We start from the raw sequence: 16,098 nt of genomic DNA, 5'->3' as shown, positions 1-16,098 counted from the left end.
ACACTTCTGGACATTGCACAAAGCTACTGAAAGTTAATGGAATAAAGAAATCCATCAAGCATAGCAAAACAGGCAATGCGAAATAAAAGGCAGAATCTGTCATAACAGAACAGTCCGTAAAGATGAATTTTTTAGATGCATCAGACTTGCTCAGATGAAAATGCTAAAATTGAATAAAAGTTGCGTACATATCTGTAGATTACTCACGTAAATTGGCAGATTTTTCTGAGTTACCTACAGAGACTACTGCTCAAATTCGTGACAGCAAGAAATCTGTTTCTGCGCAGTAATCCAAATCTAGTATGAACCTTACTATCAAAGACTTTACTTGGCACAACAATGCAACAAAATAAAGATAAGAAGAGGTTGCTACAGTAGTAACAACTTCCAAGACTCAAATATAAAACTAAAGTGCAGAAGCAAAATCATGGGTTGTCTCCCATAAGCGCTGTTTTTAACGCCTTTCAGCTAGGCGCAGAAAGTGTGTATCAAGTAACATCAAGAGATGAAACATCAACATTATAATTTGTTCTAATGATAGAATCAAAAGGTAACCTCATTCTTTTTCTAGGGAAGTGTTCCATACCTTTCTTGAGAGGAAATTGATATTTAATATTATCTCCCTTCATATCAATAATAGCACCAACAGTTCGAAGAAAAGGTCTTCCCAATATAATGGGACAAGATGCATTACATTCAATATCCTAGACAACAAAATCAACGGGGACAAGGTTATTGTTAACCGTAATGCGAATATTATCAACCCTCCCCAAAGGTTTCTTTGTAGAGTTATCAGCAAGATTAACATCCAAATAACAATTTTTCAATGGTGGCAAGTCAAGCATATTATAGATTTTCCTAGGCATAACGAAAATACTTGCACCAAGATCACATAAAGCATTACAATCAAAATCATTGACCTTCATCTTAATGATGGGCTCCCAACCATCCTCTAACTTCCTAGGAATAGAAGTTTCAAGTTTTAGTTTCTCTTCTCTAGCTTTTATGAGAGCATTTGTAATATGTTTTGTAAAGGCTAAATTTATAGCACTAGCATTAGGACTTTTAGCAAGTTTTTATAAGAACTTTATAACTTCAGAGATGTGACAATCATCAAAATCTAAACCATTATAATCTAAAGCAATGGGATCATTATCCCCAACATTAGAAAAAATTTCAGCAGTTTTATCACAAGCAGTTTCAGCAGTTTTAGCAGGTTCCGGCAGTTTTGCAGGCTTTGCATTAGAGGTAGAAACATTGCCAACACCAATTATTTTACCATTGATAGTAGGGGGTGTAGCAACATGTGGAGCATTAGCGTTACTAGTGGTGGTAATAGTCCAAACTTTAACTATATTGTTATCTTTAGCATTTTCTTCTTTTTCCCACCTAGCACGCAATTCGGCCATCAATCTTATATTCTCATTAATTCTAACTTGGATGGCGTTTGCTGTAGCAAATGACTTAATATCTTCATTTTCATTAGGCATAACTTTCGATTTCAAAAGATCAACATCAGCAACAAGACTACCAACTTTAGAAGCAAGTATATCAATTTTCCCAAGCTTTTCTTCAACAGATTTGTTAAAAGCAGTTTGTGTACTAATAAATTCTTTAAGCATGGCTTCAAGTCCAGGGGGTGTATTCCTATTATTGTTGCAAGAATTACCATAAGAATTACCATAACCGTTACCATTATTATAAGGATATGGCCTATAGTTGTTACTAGAATTGTTCCGATAAGCATTGTTGTTGAAATTATTATTTTTAATGAAGTTCACATCAACATGTTCTTCTTGGGCAACCAATGAAGCTAACAGAACATCATTAGGATCAACATTTGTCCTACCATTCACAAGCATAGACATAATAGCATCAATCTTATCATTCAAGGAGGAGGTTTCTTCGACAGAATTTACCTTCTTACCTTGTGGAGCTCTTTCCGTGTGCCATTCAGAGTAATTAATCATCATATTATCAAGAAGCTTTGTTGCGGCGCCTAGAGTGATGGACATAAAAGTACCTTCAGCAGCTGAATCCAATAGGTTCCGCGAGGAAAAATTCAATCCTGTATAAAAGGTTTGGATGATCATCCAAGTAGTCAGTCCATGGGTAGGGCAATTTTTAACCAAAGATTTCATTCTTTCCCATGCTTGGGCAACATGCTCATTATCCAATTGTTTAAAATTCATTATGCTACTTCTCAAAGATATAATTTTAGCAGGAGGATAATATCTACCAATGAAAGCATCCTTACATTTAGTCCATGAATCAATACTATTCTTAGGCAAAGATAGCAACCAATCTTTAGCTCTTCCTCTTAATGAGAAAGGAAACAATTTTAATTTTATAATGTCACCATCTACATCCTTATAATTTTTCATTTCACATAATTCAACATAATTATTAAGATAGGCAGCAACATCATCAGAACTAACACCAGAAAATTGCTCTCTCATAACAAGATTCAGTAAAGCAGGTTTAATTTCAAAGAATTCTGCTGTAGTAGCAGGTGGAGCAATAGGTGTGCATAAGAAATAATTATTATTTGTGTTTGTGAAGTCACACAACTTAGTATTTTCAGGAGTATCCATTTTAGCAACAGTAAATAAAGCAAACTAGATAAAGTAAATGCAAGTAACTAATTTTTTTGTGTTTTTAATATGGAGATTGCAAACAAGATAGTAAATAAAGTAAAACTAGCAACTAATTTTTGTGTGTTTTGATATAATGCAGCAAACAAAGTAGTAAATAAAATAAAGCAAGACAAAAAACAAAGTAAAGAGATTGGAAGTGGAGACTCCCCTTGCAGCGTGTCTTGATCTCCCCGGCAACGGCGCCAGAAAAACAGTCTTGATGACGCGTAAAGCACACGCCCGTTGGGAACCCCAAGAGGAATGTGTGATGCGTACAGCGGAAAGCTTTTCCCTCAGTAAGAAACCAAGGTTATCGAACCAGTAGGAGTCAAGAAGCTCGTTGAAGGTTGATGGCGGCCGAGTGTAGTGCGGCGGAGTGTAGTGCAGCGCAACACCAGGGATTCCGGCGCCAACGTGGAACCTGCACAACACAACCAAAGTACTTTGCCCCAACTTAACAGTGAGGTTGTCAATCTCACCGGCTTGTTGTAACAAAGGATTAGATGTATAGTGTGGATGATGATATTTGCAGAAAACAGTAGAACGAGTATTGCGATAGATTGTATTTGATGTAAAGAATGGACCGGGGTCCACAGTTCACTAGTGGTGTCTCTCCCATAAGATAAATAGCATGTTGGGTGAACAAATTACAGTTGGGCAATTGACAAATAAAGATGGCATGACAATGCACATACATGTTATGATGAGTAGTGTGAAATTCAATTGGGCATTACGACAAAGTACATAGACCGCTATCCAGCATGCATCTATGCCTAAAAAGTCCACCTTCAGGTTATCATCCGAACCCCCTCCAGTATTAAGTTGGAAACAACAGACAATTGCATTAAGTATGGTGCGTAATGTAATAAACAAATACATCCTTATACATAGCATTGATGTTTTATCCGTAGTGGCAACAACACATCCACAACCTTAGAACTTTCTGTCACTGTCCCAGATTTAATGGAGGCATGAACCCACTATCGAGCATAAATACTCCCTCTTGGAGTTACAAGTAACGACTTGGCCAGAGCCTCTACTAATAACGGAGAGCATGCAAGATCATAAACAACACATAGATGATAGATTGATAATCAACATAACATAGCATTCCATATTCATCGGATCCCAACAAACGCAACATGTAGCATTACAAATAGATGATCTTGATCATGTTAGGCAGCTCACAAGATCCAACAATGATAGCACAATTAGGAGAAGACGACCATCTAGCTACTGCTATGGACTCATAGTCCAGGGGTGAACTACTCACACATCACTCCGGAGGTGACCATGGCGGTGAAGAGTCCTCCGGGAGATGATTCCCCTCTCCGGCAGGGTGCCGGAGGCGATCTCCTGAATCCCCCGAGATGGGATTGGTGGCGGCGGCGTCTCTGGAAGGTTTTCCGTATCGTGGCTCTCGGTACTGGGGTATTCGCGACGAAGACTTCAAGTAGGCGGAAGGGCGGAGTCGGAGGGCTGACGAGGGGGCCACACGCTAGGGCCGCGTGGGCCCCCCTTGGGCCTCGCCGCCCTAGTGTGGCGGCGCCTCGTCGCCCCACTTCGTTTCCCTTTCGGTGTTCTGGAAGCTTCGTGGAAAAATAAGCCCCTGGGCGTTGATTTCGTCCAATTCCGAGAATATTTCCTTACTAGGATTTCTGAAACCAAAAACAGCAGTAAAACAAGAATCGGCTCTTCGGCATCTTGTTAATAGGTTAGTGCCGGAAAATGCATAAATATGACATAAAGTATGTATAAAACATGTAGGTATTGTCATAAAACAAGCATGGAACATAAGAAATTATCGATACGTTGGAGACGTATCATCCTTTTCCTCGGTGTAGAATGTGTAGCCGTTGATATCGTACGCCTGAAATGTCATCAGGTTGTGTTCGGCGCCCTGTGACAAGGCGAATATGAGTTTTTCTTCGGCAGAAGAATCCTCGTCTATAGGGTACGTCAGCATCTTGTCCTTGAACCACCGCCTGAAGGTTGAGTTGTGCTCTTTGATTATATCTCTGTCCGTCCTCTGTTGGCCCTGATCATTGTACGTCGTGGCGATGAAGGTTTTGTGCTCTACCACCCAAGGATCGACCACGTCTATGTGTTGTAGCGCAACTAGGTTTGCTCTTTCAAAGTCGGCGATTCGACCCTTGAAGTCGACATGCATTTCGCGGCTACCATCTCGGTGACCCCATCCAGTGAGTTTCCCGAGGTGCCTGTTTACGGGCAGACCGACGGGATTCTCGATTTCTAGATAACTCGTGCAGAAGGAGATTCACTCTTCGGTCAGAAAGCCCCGGGCTATGCTTCCGTCTGGACGTGCCCCGTTGCGAACGTACCCTTTGATGACACCATTCATCCTTTCGAACGGCATCATGTTGTGCAGGAACGTCGGCCCCGCTTGGATGATATCCTCCACGATATGTACCAGCAGATGCACCATAACGTCGAAGAATGCAGGCGGGAAGTACATCTCAAGCTCGCACAGTATCACCACGATCTCTTCCTGTAGCCTTCTAAGTTGCCTCACGCCAACAGACTTCCGAGAAATGACGTCAAAAAATTTGCATAGGCCAAAAAGCGTTTCACGGACGTGCGCGTCCATGATCCCACGGATTGCAACCGGAAGTATCTGCGTCATCGGCACGTGACGGTCGTGAGACTTCATCCCGCTGAACCTCTGCTTCGCTTTGCCTAGGTACCTGCTTATCTTCCCCGCGTAACCGTAAGGAAGTTTTACTCCTAGGAGACAGTCGAAAAACTGCTCGATCTCCTTCTGACTTAGAGTGAAGCACGCGGGGGGGCAGCCTTATGTTCCTAGGATCGTCCCCGAATTCTGGGTACTCGAGGTTCAACGCATTCCACTGGCTAGCATCCGAAGGGTGTCTCAACATCTTGTCCTTTTTCTTTTTGTCCGGATCATCTGCGTCATCTTCTCCCTTCCTCATCTCCGCGTGCCAGCGCATTAGCTTTGCTTGCTTAGGATCCGCGAAATACCGCTGCAGACGAGGAGTGATCGGAAAGTACCACACCACCTTCCGAGGAGCTTTCTTCCCCTTCTTGTACCGACTGACGCCGCACTCCGGACATATGGTAGACTCCGCGTGCTCGTTCCGATAAATGATGCAATCGTTCAAGCACACATGGTATTTCACATGCGGTAAATCCAGAGGACACACGATTTTCTTGGCCTCCTCGATACTAGTCGGACACGTGTTACCTTTGGGAAGACGTTCGTGCCAGAATGACATGTTGTCGTTGAAGGATGTGTCCGTCATTTTGTGCTTTACCTTCATCTCCAAAGCCATGAGCATTACTTTCAGGCGGGTATCCTCCGGCCTGCATCCTTCATACAATGGAGTAACCGCGTCTACCTCCAGTTGATCCATCTTGGCTTTCTCTCGGGCGGCAACTCTTGCGTTACTCGTCTGCTTGAGAAGCAGCTCTTGAAGATAAGGGTCCTGCACCCAGTCCATCGACGATGGTCCATCGTCTTCATCTTCATGATCGTCATGATGACCTCCATCTTGATCTTCCTCATCATCAGGTCCAGGATCTCCTACATTGTGATGATGATCATCTCCAGGATCTTCTACATCCTGATCATGTCCGGGATCTTCTACATGGTGCTCACCTCCTTCCTTATTTCTTGTTGAAATCCCATGGACAAATTCATAATCATCTTCGTCGCCTTCCCACCGATAGCCATCCATGAAACCACACATGAGAAGGTAGTCCCGCACCATATCGGCTTTAGGGTCCATAAGGCTCGTCAGCTTGCATCTTCGACACGGACATCTTATCTCCTTTTGGTTATTTTTAATCATCTCGGCCGTCGCGGCTTTCAAAAACCTAGCCACAACGCCTTCGTTCATCATGCGGACCATGGTCGCCTGCGGGTATAGAGAAAATGGATATCTTAGTATACCAAAAGAAAATTTTGGCATGACTTTCCCTAAAAATAGGACATATGTATATGCTTAGTATGCCCATTATTCATCGAAACGGAAATGAATCAACGTTTCGGCAAAATATTGGCAACTCCATCGCATTTCTAATCCCCGCAAACAAAAACATGCAACATATGCATGTGGAGGCTTCGCATATACAACACATGCATGTGGAGGCTTCGCATACAACACACACACATGCACTTCGATCGCGCATGCATGCACAACACATGCGGAGCTTTCGCATAACATATATGCACACACACGTGTGCAAGACGATCGTAACCGGTCACACACAAAGCATAAAACCAACAAAATTACCGATACGACGAGACCGAGAGTGTTGGATGAGGAAAAAAGTTGAGATTGAGTAGGTATTGAGCTATAGAAAGTTTCACCCTTACTTACCTACGCACTTAATTTGGGTGAATGAAGAGGTCAAAATGAGGTGGGGAGGAGGAGCAACACGACCAGATCCAGATTTGGTGGGAGGTGGTGGTGGAAGAGTGTTTGGGGAAAGTGGGTGACACATGTGAGTGGAGGGGGAAAAGCTGGAAATGGTCCCAGGTTAGCAGTGGCGCACCACTCAGCCGTGCGCCACTGCTAAGGTCATGTAGCAATGGCGCACTTCTTCGTGGTGCGCCACTGCTCACCTGGTACCTGCACCACACGCCCCTGCCCAACTTAGCAGTGGCGCACCATATTAGTGGTGCGCCATAGCTAGTAGTGGCGCACCGCGGCAGTGCGCCATTGCTAAGGCTCTCACCTCTAAAGGTGCCCTGGCCACCTCCTAGCAGTGGCGCACCACTATGCCGTGCGCCATGGGTAAGGGAAGTAGCAGTGGCGCACCACCCCGACGTGCGCCACTATTAGGTTGGGGTAGGAGCCGGCCTCCTGCCAGCATTTAGTAATGGCGCACCACAAACAAGGTGCGCCACTACTACATTTGTAACAGTGGCCCACCATTTTGTGGTGCGCCACTGCTAAGTAGTAGTGGCGCATGGCTTTCAAGGTGCGCCACTGAAGTCTGTCTTACGGCAAGGCCTTTTCCTAGTAGTGCATCCTTGTAGTTTTCAAAATGCAGGGATAGGAAAAAAGGCACAGTTAAGATGTCACGTGCTGAATGGAGTAGAAAGAGATGGAGTGGAAATACATTGAACTTTTGATGATCCACCAGACTTTATTGTGTGTTTGTTATTATCAAATGTAACTATCATTTCAAAGGAATGAAGCCATTTTAATGTGTTCAAAATCATGGTTAGAAAGAAACGATACACATATTTGCTCAGTTTAGTAAGAGAAACAAGTAGAAAACCTAAACAACAGTAAGTCAATCTAGACACTAGTAACATACAAGACACTAGTAACATTAAACACACCCCGCAGACGGGCGGGCACTCGAGCGTCGCCTTCGCTGCTACCAAAGTGCACACCAAAACCGTCGCATCAACCTAATCTTCCATGAGTAAATTCAGCAACCTCGTCGACACCGGAGAGGGACGACAAGTCCAAAAGACGAGGACCAAAAGGGCTCATCGCATGTGGAGGGTACTCATGATGCCCACCGCCACCGGAAACACCTCCACGATCCACCATCCACCATCCACGAGTCCATCACACCGTATCCACCCCAAAGTTGATGTCCCCAAGAGGAAAGGCGTGCGCCAAGCATAGCTAATATAGCCGCCATCGTCCGATCTGGGAAACCAAATCTAGGATTTCCCTAGCATATTTGGGAGAGGACAACAATGTCAACGCCTCAAACAAGAGAACAACGCCAGTAGGTGCCACCATCGTCAACTTGACCAGCATAGGGCGGCAGCCTCAATCAACAACTTTGCGGCCCTCACGGTCCAAATCAGACCCGCACAACAATCCCCTGCTAACTACTACTTTCTCGATAACCACATTGCTTGAGGCACCCCTAGTCTCTCGTTGTTCAAGTACAACAATAATATGCACAGAGCTGTATACTCACGTTGAAGTAAGGTTGTTTCGTTGGGCTTATTTGTGGCTTTTGGATTTTGGTTTATAAGTCACAAAATCATCTAAACTGGATACTATTGCATGATAAGATAAACCAAAAGTCAAAATCAAAAACGCCTATTTAGATGCCTTTTTGAATTATAAGCCAAAAAATAGAAATAAGCTTAACCAAACACCTCCTTAACTAAAGTGAAGACATGCCGATATGCCTCTGCTATCACATGTTGATGCATCCCCATACTTAGTATCCCATGAGTCAGTACCTCTAGTCTCTACTACTAGAGGGTTTTGAATTTCGTTTGAGAGAAAATTTTGAGACCCACCAAAATCTCCGAAACTTCACAAATCTCTGGGATTTCAAAATTTGTTTTAGAATTTTCTGTCTAATTCTTGTCAAATTTAAATGAAATTTGGCTAAATTTGAATTTCATTTATTTCTTCTGATTCTTTTTTTAGTTCAGAAATTTTGAGATAAACATTTTTTTACAACCTACGGAAAGCTCGAATATATTTCAAAACGTACAGATAATTCATAGATTCTGTTGAAAATTTGAACCAAGTCACACAATACAAACTAAACTAGAGCAAGGTAGAATCAGGCACATAGACAGCATCCCATCAAGGCATCAACGAGGAAGGATCGGTACTGCTAGATGACATGGGACATGTGCGATAGCGGATAGATATGCCGGTAGATCCATTGACGGATGCTTCCCCCCGGCCAAACTCGTCGGTCAAAGGAGTTATCCTCGTGACCTGGTCTCCGGTGCCCATCACGGCAGGATATGACGCCAAATCTCCTGTTTGCTGCCCCTGTTCGTCTGATCAAAAGCAAACAACGGAGGATTCAGGATACGGCCGGAGCCCCTCTCTCACTCTCTTTCCCCAACGATTCCTATCCAACCCGCAGGAGGAAACAATTGTTGCGGATGCAGCTGGCTCGGCGCCTTTGGATTCGCGCATCCGGTGTGGGCGGCCTCTCGTGGGGAGCGCCCTGTGGCCGCTCTTCTGAGATTCAGATTTCCCGGCGGTGCCAACGGACGTGAAATCAATTCTTTTTTCTCAAGGACGAATGTGAAAACTTTTTTTAAGGGATGTACCGTGGAGAGTGGCTAAACAGAGGCGAGCTACCATTACATGTAAGCTTTTATTTTCAAACATTCAAAAATTATATTTCAAAATATGAAAAATATTCGTAGAGATAGACAATGATATATACTATACAAACCGTAAAATTCCAATACAAACTACTTTGTGTTCTAGGCTACACAAAAAAAGAAAAATCTGACAAATTTTATAGTGTACCTCTATAATTTTGTCTCAGATTTTTCAAAACTTCAAAATACAAATTATGATTGTTTGAAAATAAATGACTACATGTAGCTCGGACTTTGTTTTGAGTTTCCGATGCCTCGGGGCCTTTATTTAACTGAGTTACATCATTGATAACGAAATGCAAAATAGAACTAGTAGGATCACCCTCCCAACTATTACACAACTGAGCCATAAGCATATCCGGCAGTAAAAAACCCACCATATTTAGGGCTAGGGCTTCAAAAGACCACCACTTTTTTTTTTGCAAGACCTACTCATCCACACTCTAATTTCTTTAAAAAATACTTCTCGCTCAGTTTAGATGAGCTAACGGTGTTTCTGACCCCACTCGACTCCACCATCCCCACCTTCATGAGCTCCGGCAACCGAGTTCGCCGACCGTGGCATCGTCTCCGACCTCTCATGTCGTCTCCGACTAGCTTGGAAGCCTTGGGGTGAGCTTCGGATCCTTCTGGAGTGCTCGCTAGCTCCTTATAGCCGGTACACAATGCACCACTCGGCCATCTTGCCAGTGTCGCTCCGACGACCAATAGGAAGCGGCGCTGCGCACAAATGGGTCCCCCAGGAACCATTGTATGGATCAAGGAAAACCTCGCAACCAAGCGCACCCTCCTCCACCGTGTGCTTGATCATGAGAGAGAGAGAGGGAGTATTTCATGTGACCACGCTAGAGGTTAGCGATGACATGAAATGTGGGGTCCACTAGAATATATAACCAGTCTACCTTGTGTCTCCTCGACCCATTACACACTTGCCACCTTAGGTCGTCAATTTGGCAGTGGGCCCGTCTGATCAGAGATAGCATCAAATGACCTAAATCTAGCAATCAATGTTTTTCAAAGAAGATAGAGGGCGAATGGGTGGGTATTTGCAAAACAATTGAAGACCGGTGGTCTTTTAAAGCCCTAGCTCTAAATGTGGTATTTTTTGCAATTAACTCTTCACCAACTGATGTGCCATCTGTTTGGCATCCCATTGACAATGTCTTAAAGAGATTCTATCCATTATATCGTTCTTCAAGAAATATTCCACCAAAATTGCGCAATAGATATTGCAAATTTGTATAGTTCCATTGCAAGATTGAGTTAGTTTCAGACAACCTCGTTCTATTTCAACATTTGAGCAATCCGACCTCTCCAAAAACCTTCAAACTTTTCACAAGAGCCATTTCTTCAGCCGTATTGATTTGCTTTCGATCATCATTTCGATGCGGTAGAAAATTAATTTGGGCCCCTTCTATTCAAAGGATAGAAAAACCATAGTAATAGAAAAGGTATATTCCTATGTGAAGATAATTCTCCTTGGTTATAGCAAATGAATTTCCATGAAATATGATCATGATCTAATGCTAATTTTCTATATAATTTACACTGCAAAATTTTCTATAGGATCAATTTGTATGAAATATGTTTCTATGAACCAAACAATTTATACAGATTTTTTTTTCACATAATCCTACACAATCTCCAAAAGAGCCTTCAAGTTTACTCCAACACGTGTGTGCATATGGCCCGGCCCGCACCGTTGATCTGCGTGCAGCTAAAGGGGAATACATCAATGAGTTCTTTAGAAAAGTAACCATACAACTTGTCATGTACTACTGCTTTGCGGTCGTCACTCCTTTACAACTCATGTCTCGAAAGGGAACCAACCAGATCACGTTTCACTCTTCTGAATTAGCTGGAGTCCTAGTTCTGTTCGCCAAACCTGTACTATGCCCGTCTGTTCCATTTTTCAGTTGGAGTCCACAATTTCTCATACTGTTGCACACCAATTTTTTTCTAGGCAAGTACCGACCACGAGCCCCTTCAAAATTTGAACACTAGTTTAACCATAAAATTAATTAACTAGTAACAAAATATATTTTATTTGTCATAAAAATTATACTGTTAGTACCACGACCGCAGAATTGGCCACGGCAGCTGGCAGCCTCAGCCGATCCGCCACATTCCTCCAACGGCGTCGCTCCTCTCGCTAAATCTAAACCACGTCCACCTAAATCATCATCAAAATTAAACACACTGGCTGGCTGGCTGGCTCGCTCGGAAAAGTTCGTTCCCAGTAGTAGTGAGCTCCCACCTTCTCCCTCTCTGCTCCCACCAGCACCACCACCAAACCCTCCGATCCAAACCCTCGCATGCCGGCGCCGCGGCCGCGCTGCTGACGACGCGGAGACGGAGATGGGTGGGGTGACGTCCACCATCGCCGCGCGCTTCGCCTTCTTCCCGCCCACGCCGCCCTCCTACACCGTCGTCCTCGCCGACGCCGCCACCGGCCGCCTCCTCATCCCCGAGATCTCCCGGCCCCCCGCGCGCCGACGCAGGCGGGACGGCGCCAGCGCCGGAGGGGACTCCTCCTCCTCCGCCGCCGCCGACGACGAGGACGGCACGGAGGTGGTGCGCCTCCGCACGCGCCGCGGGAACGAGATCGTGGCCGTGCACGTGCGCCACGCGCGGGCCTCCGCCACGCTGCTCTACTCCCACGGCAACGCCGCAGACCTCGGCCAGATGTACGGGCTCTTCGTCGAGCTCAGCCGACGCCTACGCGTCAACATCTTCGGGTAAATAAAGCGCTTCCCTCATTCCCTGCTTCGCCCCGCCCCGCTCGCTTGTCTAAGCTGGATTTGCCCGAGGTTTCCTTCCGCGGAAACTTCCGGGAGACTTTTGGGAAAGGAAAGCGCCTACTTCCAAAGGTGTTTGGATACTAGTAGTACTAGCAGTATGTGGTGGTGCATTTATGAGTAGTATAAAGATTCGGCGTGCCTATTTCCTGATTTGCTGATGCGATTTTGCAAATGGAGGCTGCTTTTCTTAAATGGAAAAAAATGTCCCGTAGCACATAAATTGGCGATAGAGTTACGAGTCACACACAAAATGCTCATCTCATTTCAGCTGCGCTGCTGCTTCGGCTTAATTTTTTATTCTTAGCTGCTGAAAAACAATCTAACTACTGGTACTAGCTGAGGATGAAATTTAGATCACGACACACCCTTTTCCATTAGTTACAAGTAGTGCTACTAATTTATCTAAGCCATGAAAAGTGACCATCCTTGTCTTGCTGCCCGACACCTACTTGGTTCTTACTTCTGATCGTATAAGGAACACCCTATCAGTCCATCAGTTTCGCTCTATGGTTACTTCTTACCTGTATACCATGAAAATGGCTCTATGGTACTGGACCCGAAACAAGATAATGTATTCTGTGGAGGTACCTTGGATCTTACAGACCAAACTTTTGTGGTGCTGAGGAGATTGTATGTTGTATTTCGAGGCATAACTAGTGGGTCTGTCTGCTGGATCACCAGTGTACCTAATGATTAGAATGATGCAGGCAGATGTGTGTCATATTTTGGATCCCAAGGGACCCCCCTTTGCCCTTGTACATACAACTCATTCACACATTATATTAATTGGGGCAATCTTGAAACACGTTCAAATGTAAGGTTTCCTTTTATGCTCGTGCTTGATTTATGCTCACAGTTAGTACCCTACATAAGAAATGTGTTCCCACCCTGACATCCATCTTAACAGATCCTGATTTGCTGATTCGGTGTGCCTATTTCCTGATTTGTTGCTGCTATTTTGCAAATGGAGGCTGGTTTTTACGATTTCAGGGAAAATTGTCTTGTAGCGCATAGATTGGGGAGAGAGTTATGAATCGCACACAAAATGCTCATCTCATTTAGCCGCACTGCTGCTTCTACTTAAATTTGTGTCTGAAATACAATCTAATTACTAACACTAGCTGCGGATGAAATTCAGCTGTATTTACTGGCATAGCTAAGCTGCCACGTCTCCTCCTTTCCTGTTAGTTACTACTCCATGAAAAGTATTAGCGCTGTACTAATTTATCTAGCCATGAAAAGGGACCATCCTTGTCTTGCTGCCTGACACCTACTTGATTCTTGCTTTTCATGTTAAGGGAACATCGCATCAGCCCATTAGTTTGGAAAGAAAACTCAATCAAATAGCAACCTTCAAGGATTAGATGGGCTGCAGATTACATGACCAGTTCCCTAATAGGTGTGCTGTATATGCTTGCATACTGCAGAAATTTGTAACTCCAGAATACATTCAGGCCATCTCTTGTCAGTTATACCTTTAGATGGTAAGAATGACTCTATAGTACTGTTCCCAACATTGTGGATGTGAAACAAGATAATGTATTTTTTGGAGGTAGCTTGGATCTGACAGAAACTATTTCGATGATGAGGAGATGGTATGTTTTATTTCGAGGCATAACTAGTGGGTCTGTCTGGTGGAACAGCAATGTACCTCATGATTGGAATAATGCAGACAGATCCATTTATGTGCGTCATATCTCAGATCCCAAGGGACCTCCCCTCGTACACACAACTCATTCACACATTATATTAAATTGGAGCAATTCTGAGCCTCATTCGAATGCTAAATAGGTTTCCCTTTACGCTTGTGCTTGCATAAGAATCTGTTTCCTCCCAGGCATCCATCTTAATAGACCCTGTATGTGTTGCAGGTATGATTATGCTGGTTATGGGAGGTCTACGGGGAAGGTATCATGTTTGCTGCTTCATCTTTAAATTACCAGTGCTAATCTTCTGTGCAAGCTTATCTTAATGGACATTTTATTCTTCTATTGAACAGCCCACTGAGTATAATACATATGCAGACATTGAAGCAGCATATAACTGCCTCAAGGAAAAATATGGTGTGCCAGATGAGGATATAATTTTGTATGGCCAATCTGTTGGAAGTGGTCCAACCATTGATCTTGCTTCACGATTACCAAATTTGCGAGCTGTGGTTCTGCACAGTCCCATTTTATCTGGACTGAGAGTACTATATCCAGTCAAAAAAACATTTTGGTTTGACATTTACAAGGTAAATTTGACTCCCACCTTCTCCCTTAGAATTGTTGTTGATAAATGGCTGATATATTTTCCACTATTATGTAGAATGTCGACAAAATCAGCCTGGTAAACTGTCCAGTTCTTGTCATTCATGTAAGTTCTTCTATTTTATGCTTTTTAAATTTCCTTTTCAGTGGTGTAGTTTGTATGTTGGTCTGCTGTGGGATAATAGATTTGTTTTGTCTTTGTATACCACCACATTGAGAAGCTGAAAATAGATGATTATCTGTAAATGCTCACCAAGTCAAGTATATAAAAGTTAAACATAAATGAAGCAAGAACAATCAGAAGTCGAAGTTACTGGAGTGAAATAACTTCTATTATGAGACTATGAGGTGTGCTATGTGGTTTCATTAGTATAACATTTATTACCACTGTTTCTACCTTGAATGTTTCTATCTTAGAATTTTTGTGCTTCAATTGTCATAACTGAAACCATTAGCATAATTGTTATACCAGGGCACATCAGATGACGTCGTTGATTGGTCACATGGAAAGCAGCTATGGGAACTTTGCAAGGTGAAACATTCGCCTTTGTGGTTAAGTGGCGGTGGGCACTGCAATCTTGAGCTATATCCTGACTACATCAGGCACTTGAAGAAGTTTGTATCGGGCCTTGGCAAAAAATCGACGAAACCTGACCTGAAAGAGGTAACAGCGACAGATGACACTTCTCAAAAAGTTACAGAACCTGCATCCGTGGACAAACCCCAAGAAGATGCGAAGTGCCGACAGATCTCGCGGAAGAGCTTAGATAGTAGAGTTGGGAAATCCAAAACAGCAGATGCTGCTGAAAAGCCACGAATGAGCTCAGATGATGTTGACAAGTTTAGGAGGAGAAGATGCTTGGTTTGGTGATCTACGATATGAATTTCTGCACAATTCATGGAGTAGTTTCTGAATACCATGTCACGAGAATCAAGCAACCATGTCACATTGTACAGCGAGGAGCGACACTAGCAGTTCCCGCAGTGGACGGATAGCCGCTGTTTTAATGTGAGAAAAAAACAATCAGGAAGCTGTTGTATAGTTTCATTTATCAAAGAGGTACGTCTGGACATGGTAGCTTTCTCGGTTAATTAACATGTGTGCAATTAACCTGTTTTGCCACACCAGTCGCATGCAGTAGGATTTTCATCATGTAAAAGTGTACCATTATTGTCTGTAATCACAAGGAAGAAAGATAGAACATTTGCTGCCACTTTGTGCAGTCTAAAGTCTTGGTGCAATCACAACCAGCATTTCCTAGTCTGGATATGTCAATATAGTGTTCATATGTTACGTGGCTTCAAGGAGCTTC

General features: G+C 43.5%; 1 protein-coding gene across 1 annotated transcript; it reads left to right on the top strand.

The window, feature by feature from the left end:
* The first annotated feature begins 12,090 nt into the window (after positions 1–12,090).
* Positions 12,091–16,090, top strand: LOC124658882 (alpha/beta hydrolase domain-containing protein 17C-like). The gene is made up of 5 exons (XM_047196877.1): positions 12,091–12,470; positions 14,405–14,441; positions 14,533–14,769; positions 14,844–14,891; positions 15,258–16,090. Exons 1-5 carry the CDS (start codon positions 12,091–12,093, stop codon positions 15,654–15,656), a joined length of 1,101 nt encoding a protein of 366 aa, XP_047052833.1. The 3' UTR covers positions 15,657–16,090.
* Positions 16,091–16,098: the final 8 nt, after the last annotated feature.

The sequence above is a fragment of the Lolium rigidum genome, chromosome 6 (genome assembly GCF_022539505.1).
Source record: "Lolium rigidum isolate FL_2022 chromosome 6, APGP_CSIRO_Lrig_0.1, whole genome shotgun sequence".
NCBI lineage: Eukaryota > Viridiplantae > Streptophyta > Magnoliopsida > Poales > Poaceae > Lolium > Lolium rigidum.
Note: the sequence above shows the minus strand (reverse complement) of the source record. Positions and strands in the feature narration are given on the sequence as shown.

Bases quoted from the DNA above. Each gene is read 5' to 3' on its own strand.
- LOC124658882 (XM_047196877.1), top strand. From the start codon at position 12,091: ATGGGTGGGGTGACGTCCACCATCGCCGCGCGCTTCGCCTTCTTCCCG. The intron at 12,471-14,404 runs GTAAATAAAGCG...TATGTGTTGCAG, and splicing joins CTACGCGTCAACATCTTCGG to GTATGATTATGCTGGTTATG. The intron at 14,892-15,257 runs GTAAGTTCTTCT...TTGTTATACCAG, and splicing joins GTCCAGTTCTTGTCATTCAT to GGCACATCAGATGACGTCGT.